This window comes from Sordaria macrospora, chromosome 7, assembly GCF_033870435.1.
Source record: "Sordaria macrospora chromosome 7, complete sequence".
NCBI lineage: Eukaryota > Fungi > Ascomycota > Sordariomycetes > Sordariales > Sordariaceae > Sordaria > Sordaria macrospora.
In genome coordinates this window covers 3,021,389-3,048,319 of record NC_089377.1, presented here as the reverse complement: position 1 = coordinate 3,048,319, position 26,931 = coordinate 3,021,389, and the positions used below count along the sequence as shown (strand labels likewise).

General features: G+C 50.9%; 4 protein-coding genes across 4 annotated transcripts; all 4 read right to left on the bottom strand.

Moving 5' to 3' along the window:
* Positions 1–2,171: 2,171 nt before the first annotated feature.
* Positions 2,172–7,114, bottom strand: SMAC4_07009 (uncharacterized protein). The gene is made up of 9 exons (XM_066090548.1): positions 6,670–7,114; positions 5,740–6,498; positions 5,395–5,665; positions 4,822–5,331; positions 4,106–4,760; positions 3,691–4,023; positions 3,134–3,613; positions 2,863–3,042; positions 2,172–2,753 (listed from the first exon to the last, which is right to left on the bottom strand). Exons 2-9 carry the CDS (start codon positions 6,175–6,177, stop codon positions 2,471–2,473), a joined length of 3,150 nt encoding a protein of 1,049 aa, XP_065947818.1. The 5' UTR covers positions 6,178–6,498; positions 6,670–7,114; the 3' UTR covers positions 2,172–2,470.
* A 1,795-nt stretch (positions 7,115–8,909) lies between these two features.
* On the bottom strand, positions 8,910–12,576 carry SMAC4_07902 (uncharacterized protein; the record flags this gene model as incomplete). Its single annotated transcript, XM_066090710.1, has 8 exons — positions 8,910–9,352; positions 9,645–10,689; positions 10,771–10,913; positions 11,219–11,692; positions 11,885–11,932; positions 12,010–12,092; positions 12,216–12,292; positions 12,389–12,576. The coding sequence occupies 8 exons, from the start codon at positions 12,574–12,576 to the stop codon at positions 9,173–9,175; spliced, it is 2,238 nt and encodes a 745-aa protein (XP_065947817.1). The 3' UTR covers positions 8,910–9,172.
* A 3,420-nt stretch (positions 12,577–15,996) lies between these two features.
* Positions 15,997–17,878, bottom strand: SMAC4_07903 (uncharacterized protein). The gene has a single exon (XM_003350538.2). It carries the CDS (start codon positions 17,788–17,790, stop codon positions 16,672–16,674), a length of 1,119 nt encoding a protein of 372 aa, XP_003350586.1. The 5' UTR covers positions 17,791–17,878; the 3' UTR covers positions 15,997–16,671.
* Positions 17,879–20,231: 2,353 nt separating this feature from the next.
* SMAC4_14130 (uncharacterized protein) lies at positions 20,232–20,483 on the bottom strand (the record flags this gene model as incomplete). The annotated part of the gene is made up of 1 exon (XM_066091790.1): positions 20,232–20,483. One exon carries the CDS (start codon positions 20,481–20,483, stop codon positions 20,232–20,234), a length of 252 nt encoding a protein of 83 aa, XP_065947816.1.
* Positions 20,484–26,931: the final 6,448 nt, after the last annotated feature.

Below are 26,931 nucleotides of genomic sequence, written 5' to 3'. Positions count from 1 at the left end.
ATGGTGTTGAGAGCGTCGTGTGCCGCGTGGCCGCCTAACAGCCGGCCTGGATACATGAGCAAAGATGTGATTAAGGCGGTCTATCACAATGCGGGCATCAGTTGACGATAGTTTCGGTTCAGTCATACATATCGTGGATTTCGGTGAGCGAACCACAGTGTTGACAACCCAAGTCGCTAGGCAACCACGATATCGTTCTACGTACAAATACTATGCCGACTACTGTCTCGATATGAGACATCATGTGACGTCAATTGGTGTGAGTATTGTCATTTTCGTCGGGTGAACGGCGTAGATGTTTGGGTGTAGATGTCCACCAGGCTTGGTAGCTGGATTATACCTGCTACCTACACAGGAGGGGTGCGGCCAACCCAGGTGCATACTGCAGGTAAGGTATCCAACCGTGGCAGGCGACAACACATCTTGTCAAATGTTGTAGGCAGCGGTCCGAGAGGCTTGTAGCACTTTTGCGAACCGCCACGCATGTACAACTTTACTCGCATGGCCCCATATCCTACCAGTACCTCTACAGTAAGGGTTCAAAAGTCTTCAGCCACTTGCAAAACCCCCCGCAAAAAGTATGTCTTCTTTGGAGATTCACTCCGCTCAAATGCATAACTGCCCTTTCAATGCATCTATGTAAAACGTTGCGCTTGATAGGAAAATGCCACTTTCATCTAAAAAGACTATTTTCATAAAAGGGATCTCAACTTTGAAAGTGCACCTATGTTGTAAAGTTAATACCTCAAGATCAAAAAAGTTATAGTGAATTTATAGTGAGCTTCAGCGATTGAAAAAATCTCTCTCTTCTAAAATACAACTTCCAACCTTGTTTTCTGTATCAAAATAATAATACAAAGACTAAAGCTATCATCAGTGGATAATTTCTTTAATTATAAATGGGAGGCAGTTGAGTGCACAAAATTTGAGTAATAGAAAGTGTCACAGCGTAACTAGAGGGCACGTTGTGTACGATTCGATTATCTTAAACAAAGAATAAGAAGCTGAAGAGGAAAGGAATCCCAAAAGGGAAGGCTCGATGCCAGAGCTGAGTTTTATACCCAGACCACAGGTGTCACAACGCTGGCGGACCACTACATCACTAGGCTATGTTCTAAAAGAATACAAGTAACCGAAGCTGGCAATTCGGTCGCTCAAGTGGTGTTACGAGCTGATAATGACGGGCACGGGCCAACCAAGCCACCGGTACACAACAGCCACGCGTAAGCTAGGCAGTGTAACCAGAGGCAGGAAAAGAGCTCTGGGCAGGCAAGGGCTCTTGGGAGTAGAGCCAGGCTCACCAGTCGAGCCAGACTCACGAATCGAGCCAGCTTGTAAACCACACGCTATGGGGTTCACGTCTACGTGGACATCTGGAAACAGATATCTCGCAGAGGGCGAGCAGGTATAAAGGGACTACGGGAGAACCCAGATTGTCAGATAGTTCGACAGTAGTCAATAGATCATTATCACCGAGACTAGTATTACGAGCATACTTGTTGTGAACCCTTTGGCTTCACCGAACGACTCTGATAGTTACTACCTTCAGCTATCTCATTTAGGCAGATCAGACTGCCGTTCGTCACATAGTATTATTAAAAGTTCCCTTATATTTCCAAGTACTCCTTTCAGCAACTCTAACAATTTTGATGATATCGCGTGGAAATTCGCCATTAGCGGTTATTATTGTAATTAACGCCTTCTGGCGAATATTAGAGTAGTAGACTATATTTACGAATTAATGAATCTGAAAATATTAACTTTTTGCACTAATTTCAACTAGATTTCAATATTAACCAATGTGCTTATAGTGTGCAAAGCGATGTAAAATAGCCAGATCGCTAAAATGTGTGTATGTGTGTGGGTGGTGGCGCCCCCTCTGGCCAAGACTGACTAGGCGCTTGAGCATGGGAACAATGGGACGAGGGCGAGTGGGAGTTGCCGCACGCCTTGGCGAGTCCAGTCCGGCAAGAGGTCCCGGGAAGTGCCCCCATTCGGCAAGCCCCATCCCCTAGATCTTCTGCCATGGAAGGCACGACTGAGTAGCTCGTCGCTTGACGTGGATATCGTTACTTCGTACCAAGCGTTGATCTTTGTTGGAACCTGCTGCGGCCAGAGTGTCCCCTGCTGGCCATTGCACAGCTGGCTTTGAGTTGGGAGGCTGTGCCACTCCGATTACGCACATAATCAGTGCAGATGAAGTATTGTATTGAAAAGAAAATCATTAATCATGATACCTACATACCTGAAGAGCCCTTCTGGTTCGTCCATGTGTCTTTGGCGTTTCCTGTCTTCATCCGCCCAAGCTCAAACTGGCAACCACCTGTTTTCGTTTCACCTTTGTCCTACCCGAGCCATACCCCGCTTTCAAGTCGTGGCATGGCTTGATAGGGAGGTGCCCGGCCATTGCTCGTCCATGTCTGCTTCCTTGCGAGCCTGCCTTTTCCTTGCCTGCAACCACCATTGTGATCTACCTCTGGTACAGGCAGACGAGTGAATCGTAGGCCTTGAATCCAAGACACGCCTCTATCACATCCGTTTCTTTGACACTCGATAGGTCGTCCCTGATGCCCTTTGCTTTTTCTGCAAGGCTCTTGGCCTCTTTCTGCAATTCAGCAGCAGTTGAAAGCCCCTGGTCCATAGCCTGTTTAGCCTTGCCATGCAGACATTCCGACATCAGGTACAAGATTCGGGCCTGATCTCCACGTAGTTTACTGGCCTCAACAATTGGGAGACCGGCTCGGCAATGTTCCCTATTTGCCCATTGATGATTAGCAAGCCACTGTCATATTGGGGCGACAGGCGAGCTGGCTTTGAGTTAAGAGATGGGGTTTCAGGACAAACCCGGCGGAAAAGACTTACAAGGCATGGTCAAATCGTCTGTGATGGAACTGGATGAATCCAAGCTTGTACTGGAAGGCTGCAGTAAGAGCGTGTGTTGGTGCGTGTTCCATCGCCATCGTATATCCTTCTTCAAAGTTTTCCATGGCTTGGGCAAAGACTGAATTCGCTAATGCCATATTACCATAGCACAACATGAGACTGTTGAAAATCACACAAGGTTAGCAGAAATCGGCGTCTATGAATTAACATGGCGAAGTAGTTGGGAATTTCAGGTGTATGAGTGACTTACTACGCCAGAAGAATCGAGGTTTTTTTCTCAGGCCCGCCAAAGCATTTGTAACTGTCGTCGAACTTGAACTTGGCCTCCTTCAGCTTGCCCTGCAGGAATAGCGCCCGTCCGAAAACCATGTTGGCAAGCCCCTTCATTATGGTCTCCTGGGGAACGCCCGATCGTTCAATGATTTGCCGATAAATCTCAAATTCGTCCTCTGCTTCCTTATGCTTTCCCAGCGCGCTGTATACCTGGCCGAGGTTAAAGTGGCTGCCCGATAAAGTCGGGTCATTTTCGGGGAGTAGCTTAGACCTGATTTCCAAACACTTCTTGTGCATCTCCTCGCTCTTTGACAGCTCGTTCCAGTCAAAGTGGACAACACCGGCTGTGTTGCAAAGATGGGCATAAATAACGGAATTTTGGGGGTCTGGACACATTTCCCATGCTTGCTCGACCATGTTGTAGCATGATCTGTGTTCTCCTGTCTCATAAAGGTACCTAGAGGAAGATAGGAACTCCGTCAGTAATAGTCTGCATGCAGCGGGTTATGTATCTATGAAGAGTAGCCCACTCACCATGCCGCGTTCTTCGTTAGCTCTTGTAACTCTGGCGATGGGTTGAGCCTTGACTTCGCGATTTCGAACGCGCTCGTGAATAGCGCAGCTAGAGTTTGCGCGTGTTCAATGTACTTTCTACATTGTGGCCATCGATCACCTAATGGTTCGATGTCCTTCTGTTTGGGAAACACAAAGTTGACCAGCTTTGCTGCACCGTCAAACACTGGCTGACGCTCCTTGATGGGAATGTTGGAGTAGATTGAGCTTTGCAGTAAGCGATGAATTGAGATCGTATTCCCAGTTCGACGGATGAGTGCTAAACCCTTCAGCTGGTCAGCAGCCTCGTCCAGGCTAAAGGTAGGGTAGTCACGCATTAGCCAACTAACGTTCTTGGTTTTCTTTCGGGGCTTCCAGAATACAGGGGCACACTTACATCTCTTCGCCAAAGTCTTCCGCTCCGTTTGACGGGAACAAAGGATGATCAAAATGCTCAAATCCTTCTTCAAGTTGTTTAATATGTTCGCGAAGTTCATCTGACCAGAACAGCTCAAGCGGGATATGATCTGGGGAGAGCATTGAAACGATCTCCAGGAGGTGATGGGCTTTGGTCCCTTTAATACTGTCAATCGTCATCTGCCAAATATCCTCTATAGAGCGGTCACTGTCAACCCTGTTGATGCCAACCTTCTTCTTATGAATCGCGGCTCTCGTTCGCGAATATTTCTTCCGGAACCCAGCGATCGTGAACGCATTACTCTCGATATATGCCGCAATAATCTCGATGGCTAGGACGAGCCCACCTAGTTCTCTGATAATGAACTCCGCGTCTTCTTTCTCATCTGGCGTCAATGGTGGCACAGGTGAATGCTTCTGATGATATTCCTTTCTGAAGGCGGTGAAGATATCGAGGCTATCTTCAGGATTGAAGGTGTGAAGTTCTCGCGAATTCTGCATTCCAGATGCTTTGGATGCCACATGGCTATATCGAGTCGTCATAAGAACTGACCCAGACGTCGGAGTGGGAGGCAGGTAATCTTTGGAGATGCTGAAATCTTCCACATTATCATATATCAGCAGCCACGATTTTTCTGTTTTATCGTACCTAGGGTTAGCGGCATTTCATTCAAGGGTATAAGGAGGATAACTTGCTTGTTTTTCGAAGCCAGTTCTTGACCACAATTTGGGCATCTTGGTCCGCACTCGCGCCTTCGGAGCCGAGCTCCAATGCTTGGGCAATTTCCGTGAAACTCTTTGCGCATGAGGTGTCTTTCTCAGCTCGTACCCATAGGATGACGTCGAACAGTTTTTTGGCGGCGCATCTGTGCCCGAACTCCAGGGCCGTTGCGGTTTTGCCCACACCTGCCAAACCATAGATCGAAAATGCACGTCCAAGGCGCTGATCTTCAGGATTGATCAAGTGCGATTCGATTGCTTCGAGATCCTCAACTCGTCCATGGAACAAGCTGCGTCGATCCGGGAGGATAATGCAGGACTGCACCCGGTCAACACTTTGTGTTTGGGCACCCGGGGCAGACATCGACAAGCCACTACTACTGATCTGCTTCAATTGCTTGTCCCATAAGTCGTTCACTCGTTCAACAGCTTTTCTGACGTCCTGCATTGCTTCTTCGGCCTTGGGTTTGATTTTGGGCCAGGGATCTGAGAAAATTGTAAATAGGTAGCTTAGACGCCGCACCGGCTGGCCGAAGCAAAGGCGCCCACCTTGGAGAAACGGCCTCATATATTTGTGCTTACCTTCACCCCTCCAATTGTCAAGCTCCACAACGCCTTGCACCCAAAAGTTAATGAACGACTCGAACATGTCAACGATGGCTGCCGCAATCTGTTGATTGCTCCCCTCAGTATTCGAAAATTTGACCAAGTTTTGGGATATTTCATCGAACTTCTCCATTTCTCTCCTCAAAGACTCTACCTCCTTGAGCAGATTATGTCTCAAATTCTTGTCTTCCTTTGGGCTTTTGCCTGAGAAACTCTGCACAAAATGCCAGATCACATGGATTAGTATGGCTACCTCTATGTTTGAAGAATGGGTCAGGGAGCAGTTACTAAGAGGCTGTTCACACCGAGATACAAAAGAGCCCACACAAGGGTCACATGCTTGGAAGTAACTTCCTTGATAGCTGTAGCAGTAAGCAGCCATGGGGAGAGTTGATTCACCGTGTTCATAACAGGGCGAAGTCTGTGAAGGCTGTGTGTAGTCGTTTCGCTAGAGGAATCTTGGTGGTCGCGTAGACGCTTTTCGAGGTCGACCAAGAGGTCCTCATAGCTCTTGAACTCGGCAATGGCCTTATTATGAGGATTCTTTTCGTAGTTGGAGTGATCAAGGCGACTCTCCCATCTACTCACTGCATCTTTCCATCGAGCCTGCATCGACAAGAGGTGGTCGTGTGGCAGAGAAGGTAGTTTGCGCTGGTCTCCATCTTGGGGCTTTAAACGGACGCTTACCCCGGACTGAGCCGGAGGATTCGATCGAGTCGTGGACATGTCCAAAGTGTCGTCGTTTCAGTCTCTCAGGATGAAATGTATGGTAAGTTAGGCGGAGGCAGAGAGAGAGAGAGAGAGAGAAAGAGAGAGTAACCGGCGGGAAATCGCTAGGGGCCGACCAAGACCTCCAAGCTTTGGTCTGGGACAAACAGGAATTTGTACAGGTAGTAGAATGGGAAAGCTGATGGACCACTTACACGTACAATGTCCCACATTGGTCAACCTCCCAATTTGGGCCACGTCTCGGCAGACTTTATTGGCCTTGGTCCTTGCAAAGACTCCAACTTGGTGCGGTGCCCAATCTCGCGCAGTCGATTGTGACTGCGTAAAGAACGTGATTGGGAAGTCAGAAGGACTCAAAATGATAAGAACTAAAGGTGGTTAGGCATCCCTAACGACGCGTACATGGGAGACGGTCCATTGTACTCTGAAGCCGGAATCTGTTGTACACGCAGTAGGGAGGGGCGAGACTGACGAAAGGGACAAACTGACACTGATAGTGCTTGGTTTCCTTGACGGCATAGGTCATCAGGTTACACTGCAGGTCTGGAGCCTCAGTGTGAAGCCAAAAAAACTGTAGCGTTGGTGGGCAGCCATTCCACAGCCTAGTGAGCATCAGGCCGCGACTATGCCAAACTGCCTGATGCTCGCAGCGAGCGTGGCAATCCCTGGGCCGGCATGGATGGCTGAGCTGAATCGAAGTTAAACCGCATGGAGGCTGCGGGTGATCAAAGTGCGCCGTAAGGTGTGAAGGCTGATAAAGGATGCGCCCAGGGCGGGTGGCTGGGAGGCCAGATGAGGGGTTAAAGCAGGCTCTGTTTGCCTTGCGCATTGATTCGTCTGACTTGACGGGAGACAAAGAAGTACCCAGCAGGTACCATAATACCTAGCCTACCTCTACCTACCTAACGTAGTAAGTAGAGGTACCGTACCATCCAATAAAGCCAAACCAAGCAAGGACGGTTGGGATGCATGGTTTGTCTAATTTGGAAGGAAAAAGGACGTATGGGCGTTGCCGACATGGAGGTGGTGGAAGGAATACCTCGGCGACATTGGTAGGTCAGGGGGAATGGGGGATGTACTCTATTGCACACATCCGGAAGCCGCACGTTTCGAGCATAGCAGGTCAGTTGGACCAGAAGTTGCTTTCTACACATACCGCAGCCTACCCCGAGTCTACAGTCAGCACACCCCAACAAATGCGACCCCCTGCAAAAGCAAAGCCCTCGTATTGCAACACCTTGGGGTTAGGCTATTAGTGATGCTGGAGCTACTCGTCAGTTTTCGTCAGTCAGCACACATTCACCTTGCCCCGTGATATTTCCAGTCTGACCCTTTGTGACAAGGGCAGTATTCTGAGCTTGGAACAATAGTTCAATTCCGCTAATAAACTACTTTGGTCTCGAAGGCCTTGTTGATCTTCCCAACCTCTAGGAGAAGATTGGGTTTCAAGGCCTTCTTATGCCAAAGGGAATTGGTACGTACTTGAGGTACATATCAAGCCTTGTTGCTTGAGGCTTCAAGGCCTCTATCTAGCAGTCTGCATACATGTGGATCTGAATGCCTTCATTCATTCTCCATCTTCCTTCTGGCGCTGTCATTCATTTGGGCGCCATGCTTCTTGCTTGGTTTGGCTGTGTTACTTCTGGGGATTGTCTTATGGTGTTTCATCAGTGTTTTAGCACTTCCATAGTTGGCTCGCTAGCCTGGTAGTGTCGGAAGGGGCTCGGGTAAGCAGTACCCGTGGCTGAGAGTCCGGCCGAGGTGAGTATCGTAGCCCTGGGGCCACCGGGCATCTCGAGGCTCATTCCAGGCGTTGAGGCTCTGCTGAGCCTTGCGACCCTAACCCTTGGACTGTGGGCAATGTCCGTGTGACACCCTTCCTCCCATTGCTTAGCTGTACGGGCATCTTTTTTATTTTATTTGCCGTATCAATGCAACCAAGAATGAGCAACGCTAACATTGTGTTATTTCGGTCAAGCTGTTGAAAAGTCCAAACGCGATTGCGGTGTGACTTCCAACTTGCATCTACAGCCTACCTTTTTTCGGTCTAGACCTCTGGTAAAGACGCTACTAAGCCGGCAAGACCGAGCTGTATTCGCAGCGTGTGGACAACTACGAATCGAACGATAACATGTTGCACAAAGCCTTCCACCCTACCGTCATTTTGAATAGCGTTGTCGACCTCCAAGCAACGCGCTGAGCTGTAGTAGGCCCATCGTGGACGGAGGAAGCTGAGCCGTAGTAGGCCAAACGAGGAACTAGGTGACTGTCAGCACCCTCTTCAGGACGACACTCCTTGAACCCTCAGCTTGGCCGCCCCCTACAAGCTTCTTTCACGAGAAGATCTTTTCGAGCAGCCGTTTGCTCAGAAGCTTCGCGAAAAAACCCCGAGCAACTGTTTTGATGCCAGCTCCAAGATTCCAAGCAACCAACTTGCTCACGCAAGAACCATCTCGAGCGACCGACTTGCTCTCCCGGCTCACAAGCTCCAAGATACCCGAAGCAACCGCTTTGCTCCCCCAGAGATACCATGTTCCCACCCCACAAGGCAAGACGAGACAAGGGAAGAATGGCGATGGATTGAGTCCATCGCAGGTAAAGACCGCGTCACCATTTTCTTCTAATACCTGTATATGGGTATGCCCTCCGTGGCCTTTTTTAAGGTTATGCTCTTTTCCCCTAACACCTACACTAGGTACACTTTGGTACTTGCCCTTATCCCGCCTCCACCTCCTGTCCCCTCCTGTCCCCTCCTGTCCCCTCCTGTCCCCTCCTGTTCCCTCCTGTTCCCTCCTGGCCCCTCCTGTCCCCCTCGTGTACCCTACTTATCTCCCTACTTCTCTTTTCTCCTTCTCTTTTCCCCTTCTTTTCCTTTCCGTTCATTTGCACTCTCATTCTACCTCCATAAAGCTTCCGTTACGAAGAACAAAAAACTTAACGCGCTCAAGATACTCTCCTCGGTGCCCCCCACCTGTTAAACCCAGACCTTGACTTAGTGTCCGCCTCCCCCATACCCTCCATGTCCTCCCGGTCCACGAATCCCAATCGGCCATTTCCGAGGGTTCTGGAAGATGGGGAACTCGCTGGCGTTTTTGCGGGGGATGTATTCCCAGTCTTGGATGTCGAGGTGGAGAGAGGGGACGGTGGATGGGTCGGTTAGGGTTTCGTCGTTCTTTTTTGGGAGGTGGTGTTAGTATATCCATAAGAGAGTTTGCTGACGTAGATGAGCTTTGTTGCATGTGAAAGTGCGGTGTTTAGAATTTGGGGAGAGGAGAGATGCTGCCCAGGGATTGGAGAACCTGTGTCTTGTAAGGGCGGAACGGGTTGTAGGAAGGAGGCAAGTCGGGCAAGAAGTATAGGGAAAAGCAGGATATCACGAAAGATATTTGGGAGCAGACTCTGGAAGTGGAAGGGAGAAAGATCAAAAGAAACCACGCAAAAGGGTAAAAAAGAAGGAAACTTACCGCCCGAATCTCAACAGTCATATTCCCCCTCAAAAACGGGATGATCCTATTAGGAGTCATATCCACGTGCCCCAATCCCCTCCTTTTTGACTCCTTCACAGCAGCAGCCCTCATCTTCATCCTCCCCCTCAAACTTCGAGTCTGCTGTCCGCCATTCTTCCTAACAGCATCATTAAGCGGCCTCGCCAACGGCATACTCACCTTCGCGATTCCCTCCATCGGCATGCCCAGAAGGGACATACGGCCCATGACCACCTCATTGACAATCAGGGAGATTGTACATGGGAGAGGTACTTCGGAGCGGTCGACGGAGAGCTCGGCGGTATAGTAGTAATTTTTGGTAGGGCTTTGGCCGTAGGTTTGTCGTTTTGGTTTCTTGGAGTTGGCGGATGAGAGGGACTTGGCGAGGGAGCGAGAACGGCGGAAGGTGATTTTGTTGTTTTCTTCTGTTTGTTTGCCGTCGGTGCTTGTGGTGCCTTCTTTATCTTCCTGGGAGTTAAAGTTGGTGGTGGAGGTGGAAGCAGAGAGAGACAGGGACCGCAACCTCGAACGGCGGAAGGTGATCTTGTTGTTCTCATCAATCTCCTTCCCACCATCAATGACGGTGCTGTCATCCTCCTCGCCAAGCGCATCCTCCGGATTCAGATCCTCATCAACTTCCCGTCTAGCCACACCATTCGCACTCTCATCATCGCCAGACCCATACAACTTATTAACCGCCTTCTTCACCTGCGCCGCCAACTTCTCCTTATCGGTTATCTGCCAATCCGTGTTCAGCTCCGGGTAAGAATACCCAAACGTCCGGAGATCCGCCACCGAGTTACTAGTATGGAAGAACCCCCCCGCGTCCGATGGTGGTGTACTGCTGTTGGTAGCAGGAAACTGGGCGTGGAAGGGTTTCAGTGGGGAGTCAGCAGTGAGGTTAGTCCCTTTTTTGGTGCCGAGCTGGCCGCCCGAAGGGGTGGTGAAGCTGAAAGTTGTGTTGTGGTAGTAGATTGCTTGCCAGAGAGCGACGAGGCGGTCGGTGTTTGCGTGGTGGAGCATACTGAATGGGAGTGAATGGAAGGGTTATTAGTTAGTGAAGGGACGAACACTTCGCCATTGTGGGAGATAGATAGGTACTCACAACAGAGGGTCGAAAGCGGACCAAGCGACGTTAGCCAAGGTACCGGAGCTACAACCAGCGTTGTTATGGACTGTGTTGTGAGGATTCTCGAACCCTCCGGCTCCCCATCCTCCAGAGGCATCGGGTCTGACAAAGAGATCGTACTGGAAGGTGGGAGTAACCACAAAGTCAGCAGAATGTTCGTTCAGCTCTGAGGTCATCAGTTGGGCTGTCCGTCCACGAAAGTAAGGTAGGGGCCAATATTATGCGCTGTCTTCCCCAAAATCGTGGTTCCTGAGCCACTCCTCGGTAAAACCATTAGTTTCCGCCCAGACACTTCCAGGAAAACCCAGAACCTTTTATTCCAGGCAGTTCATCGCAGCTTGTAACGAACCACGACCCCCAGTCCCACCCAAACCACCCAGATTTCACATACCATCAGAAACAGAAGCAAGAAAGGTAAACTCACCACACTATCCCTCAATCCACTCCCCACATCCCTCATCTTCTCCTCCGCCATCCACGGCTCACTCCTCCTCCCAACAACCGTTCCATTCTCCGTGTCCGGCATCTTCTCTAAAGCAACACACCTCTCCGTCTGCGGATTCAACTTCATGCGTTCGGGGGAAAACCCATACATGACACTCCCGTTCTGGAACCGATAGCTATAAAGCGGATTCCTAACCATCACGCCCACGGCGCCCGACGGGGCGCCGCTGCCGCCGCCGGTGCCGTTGGTGTTGGGCGGGGATAGGGAAGATAGAGAGGAATTGGGCGTGTTGCTGACTTTGATGGTGTCGTTCATCACGGCGATGGGCAAGGATGGGTCCGAGGCCCAGTCCCAGAAGGGAAGCCGGAGGGTGCGGGCGGCGTCGGTGTAGGCGGCTTGGAAGGAGGGGGGGTAGCGGGAGGCGATGGAGAGGGCGTGGGTGACTAGGGTTTGCTGTTTGGGGGAGGGTGGTGGTTAGTTGGGGTTTGAAAGGGGGGTGGGTAGTGAGGCCAGGGTGGGTAAATGGTGCGTGAGGTGATGGGAGAAGAGGGTGTGGAGAGGTGATGGATTGTGATTGCGATATGTTATGTGGGCATGGTGACTAGAGACAAGGGGCTAGTGTAGATTGCCATCGGGGTCCCATACCTCGAACAAAGCAACATAAGGTCGATGCCATGGAGCAAAGATAGTTTCCTACGCATTTTGGTAACAGTCAGTATCTGTGATATCTCCGTCATGAAGAGACGCATCTCATATAAGACAACACTTACACCATGGGGACAGTACCCAACATCAGGCGCACCATCCACTTGCTCGACTCCATTCCACGGTTTGTGCGGTAATCCATGAATACCTTTTTCAACAAACACGCAAGTCAGCTTCACATTCATGATAACCCCCCACCACCACCACCACCGTCACAAAAGAGCTGTCTTCTGCTCCTCCAGGGAGGGTCTGCTAGAAATTCTCCACTTACCTGCCAGGCTGAAATACGAGAGCTCATCCGACTCGTCCGTCGCTTGCATCTCCGACAGGGCCAGGATGTAGAGGTCCCTAAGGTAGACATGAGAAGTCAGTAAGCCATATACTAATACTGGGGATGAGTTTTATGACATGACCCCCACGAAGCAGCCACTTCACCCTACCTACCATTGCGGTCCTCCTCTTGCGTAGAGATCATTGACATTCCTCCTAATTGGCCTCTGTCCCGTATTGGCATCAACACCCGTCGTGACGCCGATGACCGGAATCGGTGTGGTCTGTGTTTGAGCCGCGGCTAGCAAGATAAAGCTGTTGATTAATAGGAGGAGTGGGAGAAGAGTAGTAAATGTGATCATGTGTGTGAGTCCTGATGATGGCGATGGTGATGGTGTGAGGTCAATGAGGCTGATGCTGCTACTCCTCGTCCCCACTACCGCCCTCCTTGTCCTCCTTTTTGCTTTAACCTCCATTTGGGAAAGGGATCCCGGCGTGATACCGGGATGTGGGTGGGTGTGGGTGGGTGGAAGGGATGGTTGGGCAATGTGTTCTAATTTGCTTGCTTTCTTGTTGGTATCGGTTGAAAAGTGACAGACAGGTGGGTGGGTGGGTGTGTGAGTGCCTGGTATCGGCCGAAGGGTACCTATTATTGCTTGGTTCGTTCCTGAGAACTGTTCGTAATTCAGGTATCTGCCGCCGAAGAAAAGAAAAGAAACAAAAAAACCTAAAAGTTCTTGTTTTTCTCGCCCCTCGGGTACACTCACTCGAGGAAAGTGGTGTCGCAAAAAGGAGCTAAGTAGAACAGCGAAGCTAGTTTTGAAAAAGATCATCAACGGGGACCCTTCTGTATATTTAATGGATGACGAATTGGCCTACCATGAGCCCTTTAAAGGAGTCATGGGTCTGATAATAATAGTAGGTAGCCACCGCAGCAAGTCCAGCAGGTACAAACAAGACGAGATGGAAAGGATCTGAAGAACCACGGAAAGATAAACGAGGAGGGTTCCAGAAGCGCAATTGCTCCCATAGGTAATGTACCGGTGAATAACATGATTGCTTGCTCAGGTACTTCGTTCCGCCCATTGAACTGCTGACGACGAAAGAAAAAGAGATAAAAAAAAACGAACGACTGGAACCGGGAACCAGTCCAGCCCAGCCCAGCCCCTTTTCCGGGCGCGCGCGTGCAAGCGCTGTAACGATATGACCAAAACCTTTTGTGATCGTCTCCCCTCTTCTAGAATAAGGACAGCACAAAAGACGAAAAACGGGAGTATGAGCACAAGGAGAGGCTACGCCACCCAATGAGATGAGAGAGATAATGTCCGACATAAACACACACAACCACACCAAACAATCCAGCTCTGACGCATGGTTAGCGGTGAAGAGGCTTGCAGGCGCATACATATTCCGTAACTTCACAGCTGCAACTCGTATAAGTTCCTCTCAATATGTAGAGACAGAAGAGGGAGGGAGAGGGAAAAGATGAAGTGGCCAGATTGAAGACCATGGGGCTGTTGAGAAGGGGAAGGAGACGTGAATAGGCGGTATGTTTAGTTACTCTTCGTATGCTGTGTTACGCAAAAATGGACAACTCGGCAGACTCGGCTAGTAAATGTCTCATCGGGCACTTGCAGCCGAACAACTAGACGAGAGGAGAGAAGGCGAAGAGGAGTAATGAAGAGACAACAAAATCTGTGGTCTCGGTTGTGTGGGCGATCTTGTGTGGACAGCGCATTCGACGGCTACCACCACGAGGATTCCACACCGACCAGCGACAAGGAGGTAAGGGGTGTTATGCTTCTTCCCGTATGTGTGTCTCATTCATACAGCTTTGGCGCCACCACGCGTTAGCATAAAGATCAAAAGCGAGAGTGCCGCCGGTGGTCTGCTGATAGTGGTGAGGGGTTCTAAGAAGAGCTTCCAGATGGAAAGATGATGAATCTGTGTTTGTGCAAGTGCATGTACCAACCTCTGAAATGGGATTGCGGGTGGACGGATAGACGGAAGGATGATTGGTAGATAAATCTTTCGTCATCATGCTACTGGCAGCAGCTAGCCGTTGGGCAACAAGGCTCGGGCTGCAAGGGGAACATCTGCCTCGTTCCATCTTGCGTCGTGCTTCTCCGCCCTTCGCCGTGAAGGAGGGTAGGAATCCGGTATCCTTCTAGTCTGGTACATTCACCGTGCGGCTCCCGCGCGGGTTGTACTGGCGGGTGATGTGTGTGTTTGTGGTGGTGATGCCCACAGCGACGGGTTCAAGCTTAGCCCTTTTCTTACCCACCCTTTCCTCCTATACCCACCACTTCGCAAACACCTTGCTTGCTTTCCCGTCCCCCCTTATGATTTTTTTGGTGTGGTTCTTGCATACCTGGGCGTGGGGGGCGTCATCCCGTGGTGGTCTTGCCCACGTCCTTTCCCAGCTTTCCTTTGTGCAAGGTCCCGCCCGTAAGCGGGCAAGGCTAAGCAAGGAGGATGGGGGCAAAAGTTGGGGGATGGTAATGAAATAAGGCGTTAAGGCCTAATGCGGCTCTCAAGGAGACTCTCACATTTTCAACAAACCTCACCTACCCCCATTCTTGTTGCCTTGCGCTAGCGTAGCTTCCCTTGTCATGCTCTTTTCACGTTTTTTCCTTCTCTTTCCCGCCCGACGCCAGAAGGAATACCGCACTTCCCGGCCGTCGGATGATACCGACATGCCCGTGAGACATTAGTTTATGTAGGTGTGAATATTTGGAGTCTTCTTCTTGGCTGATGGAGCGACAAGCCCCTGATTGGTTATACAAAGACTTACAGCAAAGGAGTTGTTTCAATGTTGTTTAGAGGTGGTGTAACAGCAGATGGGTGGATTGTTTACTCGTTTTTCGGCCTTTCACATACCTTTATGCCCCTCCCCCTCCAGTTCTCTCGCCCCTAATTCCACATCACACAAGATAACGAAATCGGGAAGGACTGTACCCGATGACAGTCCACGTTGCGGAGCCGATATCGCAGAACCGCCGTTGTTCGAACTCTTGTGATATGTCCGACCCGTGGCTTGCTCGGAGAAATAATTTGCCCCCGTGGTGATACAAGGACAAATTGGAATATTGAGTGCCCTGTGTCGTAGGTTAGCCATCGATTTTGACGGTACAGGTAGGTGGCTGCCCTTGATACCGATATTTATGTTCTAGTCTTCATGGCTTGTTCCCGTGATCAACTTACGGCTACTGATTCATATGACTCTGAGTCGTGCTCATGCATGGAAGAGAAATGGGCTTCACGTGTTCGGAAACTTGGTGCCCAAAGGTCAGCCTCTGTGCTAAGTCGAGCGGAAGTCCCTGCCGAGGTTGTGTTCAAGTGGTGATGAAGTCTTGGTGGTTCGTTGTGCTAGACGCGAGCAGGAGTTTGTTCATCGATGGTCAATGCACACCGAACTGATGGCACCCTTTCGGTTGTATGTTATTAGCGACCTTTCATCTTATGTTTTCAAGATGTGCCAGTGCGTACTTCACTTTCACTTACCCAGATCCAGGACTTGGGATAGCTGACTGGGTTATGCCAGTGCGACAAGGTCCAGATCGGTACCATGACCCAGTTGGGTGTCCATGTCTCTGTGCTATTCACGTGGCAGTGAATTTGGGCTTGCAAAAATGAGCTCATGTTTGCTTGCTTGTTTAACCACGAGCTAGCCTTTGCCCACTTGGCATTGCAACTCCTTGTCCCTCGTAGCACAAGGAGGCCAATTCACAGCCTGGACCCGTCTCGGCTAGATAAATGGCCAATGCCACAAGACACTCGTAGCCAGAAGAAAAGAACCGGAAATCCCAGTTCGTGCGATCGAAGGCTTATGACGTTGTCTGTTTTTAGATCCATGGCGTTTTGCGGTGCAGTGATGGAGTTTTGTTTGCTCAGCCATTGCATCAGTGGACGTGGGCTTATTGATGTGAACGATCGCGGACTCTCATACAACGTCGCATTGATAACAAAGTAATTCTTTTGAATAAAACATGGAAACGGAGAAGAAGATGAAATAGATACCTCGGAATATCCAACAGCATGTGAAATGTCGCCGTAATACATGTAAGGGAAGAGTGACTGAAGGAGGTATTCCTCATGAAGCAGTGCGGTTTCTAACAGCCATTCCGCAAAAGTTGCCGTTAACCCAATTGACCCATGCTGTGCCCTTATCCCAACGCCGAGGAATTCTCTATTTTGAGTTTCCCATCTTTCTGCTACCGCAGTAACCTGTCCCCCCCTAAGAACGCCTAGAACATGAAAAAGCATGAAGAAATGGAGGCAGGGCTCGTATTTGCTGACCAGCCTCGCTTGCTTGCTAGAAAGGGGAAACGAGTCGATTGCTGAGTGGTTCAGCCATGTCGTTGCCGCGCGGGCTCATGGATGACCGAATATGAGGAATTTGCCATGACTTTCGTCAAAATCGGCCGGAAATGTTCGATCTTGTCAACTGGTGAGCCTTAGAGAGACTTCTCAAGCATGATCAAGTCCTTGAATCCATCTTTCCATTTCTTGGACTGCTCTGAAGTAGGTCTTGGAAGAGGGCTTCTGCAGTAGCCACCATAACCTGCCCACTCTTCCAATCCAGCCTTGACTCCAACAACGCCGCCTTGGATGGCAGTCCAATCGCCTTGCGAGACAGTTTCCTGCATCTCCTGAGCCTCGGTGTGCTTTCCCTGGTTCCAGAGCTCGATGGTCTTGAGGCATGCTTTAGGGGCAATGTTAGCGAGGCCAGCGAGAATTCCGTGTCCACCTGCTGCCAAGGCCTGAATAGAAAAGTCGGCAGACCCCGCTAGAACCAAGAAGTCGGGGTTCTTGGGATCGTATCTCTTTGAGAGCTTGCGAGTAACCGCTGCCACACGGTTCAGCTTGCCCGTGTTGCCGCAGGTGAGCTTCACACCAACGATATTCGGGTGCTGGGCAAGCTGGACAATGATATCTGACGACATGTCCATGCCATTGACGGCACCTGGGTAGTTGTAAATGATGATCGGGATAGGCGATGCATCGGCAACTGCGTTGAAGAACTCGAGGATGGTCCGAGATGAAGGAGCGAAGAGAGCTGCGTAGTATGATGGTGGGAGAACAAGCGCGTAGTCTCCTCCAGCTTGCCATGCTTGACGGCACAGTATGATTGCCTCTCTGGTGCTTTGAGCGCCACATCCAACAATGATAGGCATATGGGAGAATCCGGCGTCGTTGAGCGCTTTTCTGGTGGTTGCGGTAACGACTTGTCGTTCAGAGTGGGTTAGGTGAACGGCTTCTCCGTTTGAACCCTGAGTAGCCAAGCCTGTAACGCCGGCACGAGCTAGGCGAACCGCATGGTGACCAATGGTGACGGTATCGACATCTTCTGTTTCTTTCTCGAAGAAGCACATGGTTGGGACATAGACGCCGGGAACAAGGGGGCGCTTGACGTGGGAGATGGGGGCGTCCATGGAGCTGCTGTCGTATGAGCTGCCCAGCTCGGCTGTCAAGTCCTCTACCGTGAGAGTGGATGATCCCGAAGGTTGGAAGGCCATTCTGTTGAAGCCGTTGGTGAAGCTTCCAGCCGGTGATGAGTCGTTGTGGGGAGCCATGTTGACTGAGTGTAAAATACTGGTGTGGCTTTATATGATGTAAGAAGTAGGGGAATGTGGACAAAGACAGGAAGATGGGAGGGCAATGACGGTCAGCTCGTTCTGAATCCGTGGAAGGAAGTGGTCGATATTTGTACAAAGAGGAATGGGAGGAAGGAAATGGGACTGGGAGAGGAAAGTTCCAAGCAAGAGAGAAGGAAAGTGTATCGGCTGACTACTGTCTTCGAGAAAAGAAGCAGGGGGGCATGGTGACGGTTAGTGATAGCCGTGGGTCAGTACCCGAGGCGGTGATGGGGAAAGGACCCATTGTGCCATTGTCGTGTTAGTTCTTGATCTTGTCCGCTTGGGATGATTTACGCAGTAGCCCGGCGGATTGGTGGCGTTACTCCAGGTGGACGCCTGTACTCAAGACTGGAGCCAAGGCCCATCGCCGCCCAGGCCGAACGACGGACATGGAGACATGGGCAAGCTGAGGGCAAGAGGTTGTGGAGTGGTGAGGAAGGAGGCCTTCTGATTCGTGCAAAAGGGGAGAAGAAAACCCAAAGTATACAGTGCGACCGCTTTTGTTCTTTTCTTTGATCTCCAAACTTTTGAGCGACGTTCTTTTTCGTCCTCGTCTTGCGGGTCTTGGGAAGAGGCACGACCCATACACGACAGGGGGTTATTTCCAGGATCCCGTCTGTGGTGGACGGTAATAGTGTGGGGGTTAGCCTGACAGGCCGGCTCCGTCAACAAGGGCCGCTATGTTACCCCGAGTTACCCCATTGTTGCCCCATGATGGGTAAGGCGGCTAGCCAAGAAATCTCACGCTAGACCAGGAGGGGTAGTTGGAGTGTATCTCTGCTTACCCGTCGATGTCGTGGATAGGCGTGATATTCTTGGACAGTAGCTTCGTCAGACCTCCAAAGGAGTCGAAAGATGCTGGTGACGTCTTGTGTAAAAAGGCCTGGCTCGGGCAGGGCAGATATACTCTTTTTGTGGTGCTTGTGCCTATGCCATCGTTCAAGACATTTCAGCTGACGACTTGGTGCCCACGCTGGAGACAATCTGGCACTTGACTTTTTTTTCTTTTTTTTTTGGTTGGAATAGCAAAGGTAATGAACAGTCGAGGTTTGAGAAATCCAACATGAATTCACGGCCGAATGGATTCAGCCTTGTGGCTCTGTGTAATGGTCTTTTTGTTGGAGCCAAGGCCCTCGGCTGGTACACGCCTAATGCCAATCATGAGGCTATAGGTGTTCAAGCAGGTGCACGTCACAACGAGCACACCTCGACCGCCAGTTTCACATTGCTTTCTGTTCACTTAAACATGGTGCTGTTCAGTGAGGTCAGGAAAGTTGCTTAATCTTGAACAGATATGGGATCATGGCAGGGGTTGTTGTCAGGACGTTTGTTGCCGTGCATACGGGTACCTACTATATGCGTGAGCGCGCAAAGAGCGGCACTCGACCTTTTTTGTGGCCTTATTAGCAGCTTGCGTGGGCCAAAAACCATACGGTAGATGCATCTTTGGCCGAATCTGGGGCAACTGTCCGCCCGTTGAGAGAGCATGCAGATACAGCAAGACTTACCGCCCTGACATAGGGCACAGAGGACTCGACAATGGCAAGGCGACAACTTTGCCAAAGAAATTGTTCAGCGAGGATCCTGGGGCCAAGGTGGGTAAAGGTGAAGAGTGGGCCAAGAGAAGCTCAATCGAGGCTCTTCTTTGCGATACTCCACGGCAATGTCCAAGGCACTTGACATTTAGCGCTCAGCGGGCCATGCCGTTCTTCTTTTTCCTATGCCCCGTTCCGCAACTGGCGGTCAGTGATCCGGAAGGCCTGATCGGGTATAGACAAGTGTTTGGCGACACAAACCACGGCCTGCTTCATCAGGATGCGGTTTGTCAAAATCGAACGTGACGGTCATTAGGAAGGACTAGCGCCACGAGGTGTCGAATGGCAGAGTGTTTGCGTAGCATCAATGGGACAAGAAGAGGTACGAACCTTACAGGTAGTACCTCTACCGATATCAGGTGATGCCCTGAAGGTTCAGGTATATGGTCGGTTTGATTGTTTCACACATTCGGCGGGCTATCCGACGTCTTGTATCGTGTCTCCCTAGACTTGGTGTCCGCAGGATTTTGCCATGGTGGTCACGTCATTTCCAGCCTTCTGGATACTGCGTGCTTTGCTCCCGAGGGCTTCGATAAGGCTTCGATATCGGAAGGGGTGTGTATGTTTCTTGGCTGGCCAATGAGATTTCAGCAGGAAGGTTACACCCACATTGGCAAGCCGGACGTCGTGAGGCTTAACCTGTTCCTATCTTGAATGAATGTTTACTTGTGATGGCTGCTCTCTCTAGTGTGGCCTCAACTGAAAATACCGCCAGAACGTCTCTTTCTCTTGAGACTTGTTGCGCGTACCTAGAGGAACAGCGAGAGTCCGGTTCGGGGGTGGTCAAGGGCGTCTTGGTGGGTGTGCTTGCGTTGTCAATGGTTGGCGTGGAGGGCACTGGAGGGGCAGGTGACACTTTTGGAATGTCTTTTTCTGGCCATTCAGAATGCATGCTTTGCGGCCTGCGTTAAACAAGCCAACAAGGGAGACAGCGGCAGCATTCGCGAGCGACCTTGAACTGGCTTGCCAATGCTCTGTCTGTCTGCCTCTCTGCGCGGCACAGGGCTCATCCGTGTTGCGAAACAGAGACTGCATTTGAGAGGCTGACTACTGTGGAAGTTGTATGATATCAGCAATGTGCAGAGAAAGAAGACGGACATTCGAACAAGGCCCGGCTGAAGTGCCCGGCTTAACTTGGTTGACAAACTACCATGGTCCTGCTCCGGAGATTGAAGACTTGTGGGTGGTGCTGTCATGACGGGTAGACATTATGATCCATGCCTCTACTGGACTGGATCAAGCTTGACATCCCATCCCTAGGGCAGAATTGGAGGTGTTGAGCACAGCTTCAGTATTTGGTCGTGATTGGCGCAAAAACATGTCGAATGAAGGATGCAGTGGTGGCCATCGTGCCTTGGAGGAACGAAGAGTAGTACTGTGTCGAGTGTAGTAGAGACGGGCAAGGCAAGACCAGCCGGACAGAGTCCAGTCACAGACTGTGCAGGGAGTCGAGTTGTCTCGCTCCAAGTGGAAGTTGTTCGGTCTGCTTGCCCGGCAGCAAAAGAAAAGAAATTGAAAATTTTCTTCCAACTGTGATTTGGAGGATTGCCTGCGGCAGGTGCCTTCCTGCTTGGTTCCTTCTTTCTTCACACCGAGGGAAAGAGCCGCCCGGGTTGATGCTGAGCGAGCGAGTGGCAGGCTGACATTCGGATCGATTCCATTTGTCGATACAGTATCAGCCCACATTGCCCTCGCTCCTTCCTTCCTCCCACGACTGGACCATGGACGGCATCTCTGCTCCTGGCCCTGAAACTCCCAAGATTCCAGCAGCCTGGGTCTACCAGCCCGATTTTTGGTAGGTGGTATGGAAATTGGGGAGTGGACGGGTGCCGCCGCGGGCGACTCCCTGGCGAGGCAGTGGGGGTTAGTGCACTGATAGTTCCATTCAGGTCTGGCGTAGGTAGCGAATGCTAACACACTCCGGCTGATGATTACCGAGTCGTAGCACGGGCGGGAATTTGACTGCGTCCAGCACGGTGGGAATGAGATTATCGTCATTCTTCCAGGTCACGAGTCGGCCAGTTGACCCTGACACGTCGATGTGCTTGGAGGCAAAAGTGTCGAGATCTCTGTATCGTGTCACGTCGTGAATGAGCATTCCAGCTTCCATGGATGCACTAACAGGCTGCTGACAGGAGTACCTGAGCCGCCTGAGCGGGATACGTACCCCACCACGGTACCTCTCTCCACTTGGGACGGCCCCGGACAAGCGGATTGCGGAGTGCAGAAACCACCAAAATGTTTAATAGTGCGGAGAAAGAGACGGACAGCGAACTTGGCGTCGGTTGACCATGTACTTTTCCGTGAGCAATGGACGGTGAACACTGTGCCAAGGTCGTCAGCGATATCCACACCGAAACACTTGTACGTATCCATTACGCCGTCGTTACAGCTAGCAAGCCACGCATTTGCTTGGTGTAATCATAATTCGGCCACCATTCACCTGGTAGCAGGTCGCGTGACGGGAAAATCATGACCCGGGGTTGATTGATTCGAAACCATTGTTGACGTTTTCACCTCCAAGGGATCGGTGAAGCCTGGCGGGAGGAGTGTGTTCTGTTGGCGGCTCAAGGGAGTAGAATGCCTAGAGATGTGTTGTTGAGGGCTTCCTGCACAGCTGTTTTCTGCTGTCTTTGCAGCACATGCGATGCAGAAATGGCATAGCATGGCATGGCATGGCAGAGCGTGGCAGCAGCCTCCCTCCGTTGGTAACACAGCATCACCGGCTTGAGGCGTGATGAAAATGAAACACTTCTCTCATCATCCCAGGGCGTCCCTTTGGGCGTCGGTCCAGTCGATCGGCAGTCATCACAGAAGGCAGAGGCTGGCGTGGACATTTTCAGCAGTAGCCGGGCTTGACGAGACTCCCACGTTGTCCCAATCGTTTGTGATATGCAGTGCCCAGAACCGCCCACTGTTGTGCCATCTGCCTGACCCTGCCTTTGTCCTTTGCCTTGTCTTGGGCATGCTTGGAAAATCGCCATGGGTTTTAGGCCAAGGCCAGGGACTGATATCATATCATCCATCTGTGGATGATAACCTCGTGGGACAACGGTCGGTTCCGGCGCAAGGCAATCAGGCAATCTGATGTACATAGGTCATCTTCCAATCACCGACAGCTTGAGGCCGTACGTCTTTGCCTAGCTGTATACGGTATACAAACAAATGCGACGGGCTTACCGGGCACTTTGGCGTATGCAAGCCACCGGCGCAGCCAGACCCAACAAGGCTAGATATCCTGCAAGTCTTTTGGTGAGAGCCTTGGTTTTGGGACCAAAAAGGCACCTTGGGATCTGGCTCCGGTCGTGTGGGTGAGGGCCAGTGAGCTGCTGAATGAAAATCGCGTCCTCCAAACGGGGTCTTGAATCCGACCTGGATGACTGGAGGGACGAAGTTGGAATTGATGTCAGGTCGAAAGGTGGGCAGGGCAAAGGGACAACGGTCTGTGCTCCCGCTTGGATACCTGGATACTTTTTGGAAACGGGAGGGATCTGTCTCCAAAACTTCAGACCAGACAAGTCTAGATCTCCTTAGCAAGATCTGCTAAGATGCTAACCATGCTTAACACTTACTGGGTTGAGTTAGCGCGGCTACTGTTAGCGCTCGCTGAGTCACTCATCTTATTGGATCCCAACTGCTAGGCTGTGGAGCTAGCGCACCAGTCAGGCAGTCCCCAGCTTTCCAACGTCACCTCATCTTCAGTCGTTCTTTCCCTTGTGGGAACTCAACAGACATTTCAACAACGGCAATTTTAACTTGACCTCTTCCTTTTTAGAATTCCTTGTCACGACAATCCGTCTCCCAGGGGAGTTTTGTTTTCTTCGTTCTGCCACGCAATTGATCGACACCTTGTCACCTTTTGATCGTCTCTCGTATTATTGGTCGTCACCACCACCAGTCATCCTCCTCCCTTCCTCCACCTACTTCCACGGCGACGATATTTTTTCCACCAACTGCGCTTATGGAGTCGAGTCCTGGAATTGAAATCCGCCCACCCAACTCCTGGATACCGATGAAATTGAGAGTTTGCCATCTACGACACAAGCGCCAACCATCAATTCAACCTTCCCCGCAACGTATCTTTGCCGTGCCCGGACTCTTCACAAATCAGGCCTTACCATTCCCCTTTTTCCGCCAGGCACTTCACTCGGTCAAGATGTCATGTCGCACAACTCGCTACCCTACCTATGAATAACCGCCCAAAGCTGCCACTGGCAACCGGAGAACTGCCGAGATTTGTCGGGCTGCCAAAATGACCAGTGCACTGTCCATGTTGTCCTTGGCTCAACCAATAGCGTGTTAAGCCTCTGCTAACTATTAGTCACGGTCAGTCCTCCCAAGTCTCGTGTAGCTCTCCCTAACAACTAGCCGCCACCTACTCTAGTGAATAGACTTGCAACATGGCGTTTTCCGCTGGCGAATACCGACTTTTGCCCTCTGAGAGGCATGGGCACGACAAGGCAGCCACGGGTTGAAGCCTGAACTCGTCATTGCCTCCGACCCTCGACACCGGACGTTGCGCGAACCGACAAGCCAAGGGTAGAGATACCCGGACACACTCAAGCATAAAACCCTATCAATGGTCTTTGTGAGGACTTCAACCTGTAGAATGGCCAGTCCCGGGTAACTGCAGTTGATCTTCTCACCGACCACTTCTCCCGTAGGGTACGGACAAGAGCAAGGCGAACGGGCCCGAAACCCTCGCGGTAGCCGTTTGGCCTCTCGAAATTGTCAAAACGCAAGCAGCCAAAAGTCCTCCACGTGGCGGGCATGCTCCCCGCGAAAGCCCCCAACGGCCAAGGCACAAACCCACAATCCAATCAAGTGGTATCGACCGGACCCCATGTAGGAGGCTCAAACTGTTACACCAACCATAATTGCATCCGTACCAACGGGTCCGACACTCGCTGGGCAGCACTCTACCACACTTCCTCTAGCGTCGGCAACAGCCGCTGTGGTTTGACTTGCTGGACTCGCCATGTATAATGCAATCATCTGGTTTGGCGCCACCTGATGGTTGATCGATGAAGGATATTCTGAGTGTAGGCGCGGCTACCTATAAATTGAAGCCACCAATACGGTGTCTGAAATGCTGATGACATGGTCCAGACTGCTGAGCAGCATACGCTTCATCTCAAGCCGGCTTTTACACATCCAAAATCATCACTCGATCAGACCTATACTATGCCACCATGACACCATGACACCATAAATATGGCAGTAGTCAGCAAGACGGAAATCAAGTAGCAGGTAAGATTTCAAACAGTATCTCGCCATCTAAGAGTATGGCACGCTGCACCAACTACCTCACACCATTCCAGCGACTTGCATATTTCGGTCATCTGACGGAAAGGTCGACCAATCGAGTGCACCAAGGAAGCCCCTCCATTTGTGTACCTCTGTCATGTTGGTCAATTCGATCAACCCTTTCGAGTCTGAGCCAAGGACTCGGTTGTTGCTGCACGTCAGACTCGCCGCACTTGGGAGTGAGTGAATAGTGTGCACGTCGATAAAGGCCATGGCCGGACGGAGCCGCTCATTTTCTCCACGATCAAACATCTTCGTCGCTTGTTGTTCGTATCTCTACTGCTACGGTTAACCACTCCGTGGGGTTGAGATGATGTTTGGAACGAGATACGCTTCCAGGATACAGTACGCGCTGTACTTCCCCTACGCCTTTAACACGGTTTGCTATACTTACCACAAGATATTCGACCCTTGAGATCCCACGCAGGATCACAGCCAACACAGACGGCGACAAGGTTCCTTGCAGATTCCAGACCAATTGTAGGCCATGGCATCAATTACTTGATCAAGGATGCCCCAACGTTTCGATCCACTTCAACTAGCAACCATCGCCATATCTGATTCTGCAAATACTATGCACAAAGACATCACGAGGCGCGCAAAACTGGCCAACAAAACGACCCACTCCGAAGCCTACAAGAGTCGGGAAATGATACCTTGGGGCCTTGGAGTGTAGTCCGGATACATCCAACAGCCCTAACGACTTACACAGTACAGTACAGAGACAGTACCCGGAGACGTCCCGTGCCCGAGACCATCCGGCGGAAGCTAACGACGATTGGGACAATTTTCTGTCATCGTACGCATAAGACGGCCTCGGCAGGGATGATAGGCGCGTTGAGGGGTAAAAGAGGTAGGGATGTAATTGAAAGCTGGCCAGGAGAAAACGCGGGAAGTTGAGGTGAGTGCGTGAAGCGTGGAGAGGGGCTGAAGTTCCATCAATCCAGCGTTGGTTGTTACCCCTCTCCAGCTCCATCACCATCATTGACTAATATGGTAACTTCTTCGTCGTTTCTGTTACTTTTCCCACTCCCGCTCGCCTTGCTTTTGAACAGCTCATTGGGGCATTTCCGCGGGTAGGGATAGCTTGACCATATTTCGGGGTTTCCATGCCGGTTTCGACGAGTGTCGTTCTCAAAATACATTCCTACTCGAAGTTTGGAGGGGGGCTGTGCCTTGGATAATGGATAGTACTACATTTATCCCCTCACTTTCGGATTTCATGTAGTGTAGGTACCTGACGTGCACACCTCGTGGGCTTCCCAGCGCATGAACCCCTGACTAATCTATTTTCTACCTCTGTACTGTAACCTTTATCCACCGATTCCGTTTCCCCTCACAGCAACGGACTCCATTTTCCCCGATTCATATCGTTGATGGGGTCCCTTTCCCCCATTCCCCTCCAAGTTCCCCGCCTTTCTCCATCCCAGTTTGAACTGCCGCAGTGTTACGTTCTGCTAAGCACAAACCATCTCGTACGTGAGCCGCGACATTCCCGTTTGCACATGACACGTTATGCCTGGGGTAAACACACCTTCAAATTTCGGGATGAAGGATGTCTTGGCTAATAAAGCCTTGGTGGTCCCACGGGAATACGACCGAGGTATGTAAAATGCCCCACGGAGACGACAACGACAACAACAATAACGAAAATGATTGTGAGGGAACGATCGCCACAACGGTTACGTGAATCGTACCCCCACTCTTCCCATCGGCCCCCATTGCCTATTACGGACATACACTACATAAAGACCCCCCAACTTAGACTGACCCCCGCCAGATATGTACAAACACTGATTGAGGATGCTCTACGCTCTACGGATTCGAGAAAAAAGTGACTTCACCACACACGCATGATGTTTTCCGTCGTATGATCGGCGGCCTCCTCCCCATCGTTAGGACTGACCATCGATGAGGCACTTACAAGGTCCGGTCCTTGGTTTTGCTTTTTCCGGTACCGCCCATCGGACATCCATCATGTGAGATCGATCCTGCTTGATGATCAACGATCATTTCCCTGGTTATCTTTCATGATACCAAGATACGGTTCTGTTGAAGGCGCAATACGGCCTCATCTTGTCGTCCAATTATACCTACAGCACTTCAATCATCGTGTTGGGAGTGATCAGGAAGTCGAGAGCTCGATATGCGTTTTTTTCTTTTTCAAACCTCTTCT

Excerpts from the sequence above, each read along its gene's own strand:
- SMAC4_07009 (XM_066090548.1), bottom strand. The coding sequence starts at position 6,177 with ATGTCCACGACTCGATCGAATCCTCCGGCTCAGTCCGGGGTAAGCGTC. Across the intron at positions 5,666-5,739 it reads TCGGTGTGAACAGCCTCTTA|AGTTTCTCAGGCAAAAGCCC; the intron begins GTAACTGCTCCC and ends CATTTTGTGCAG. Across the intron at positions 4,024-4,105 it reads GAAGACTTTGGCGAAGAGAT|CCTGGACGAGGCTGCTGACC; the intron begins GTAAGTGTGCCC and ends CCCTACCTTTAG.
- SMAC4_07903 (XM_003350538.2), bottom strand. The coding sequence starts at position 17,790 with ATGGCTCCCCACAACGACTCATCACCGGCTGGAAGCTTCACCAACGGC.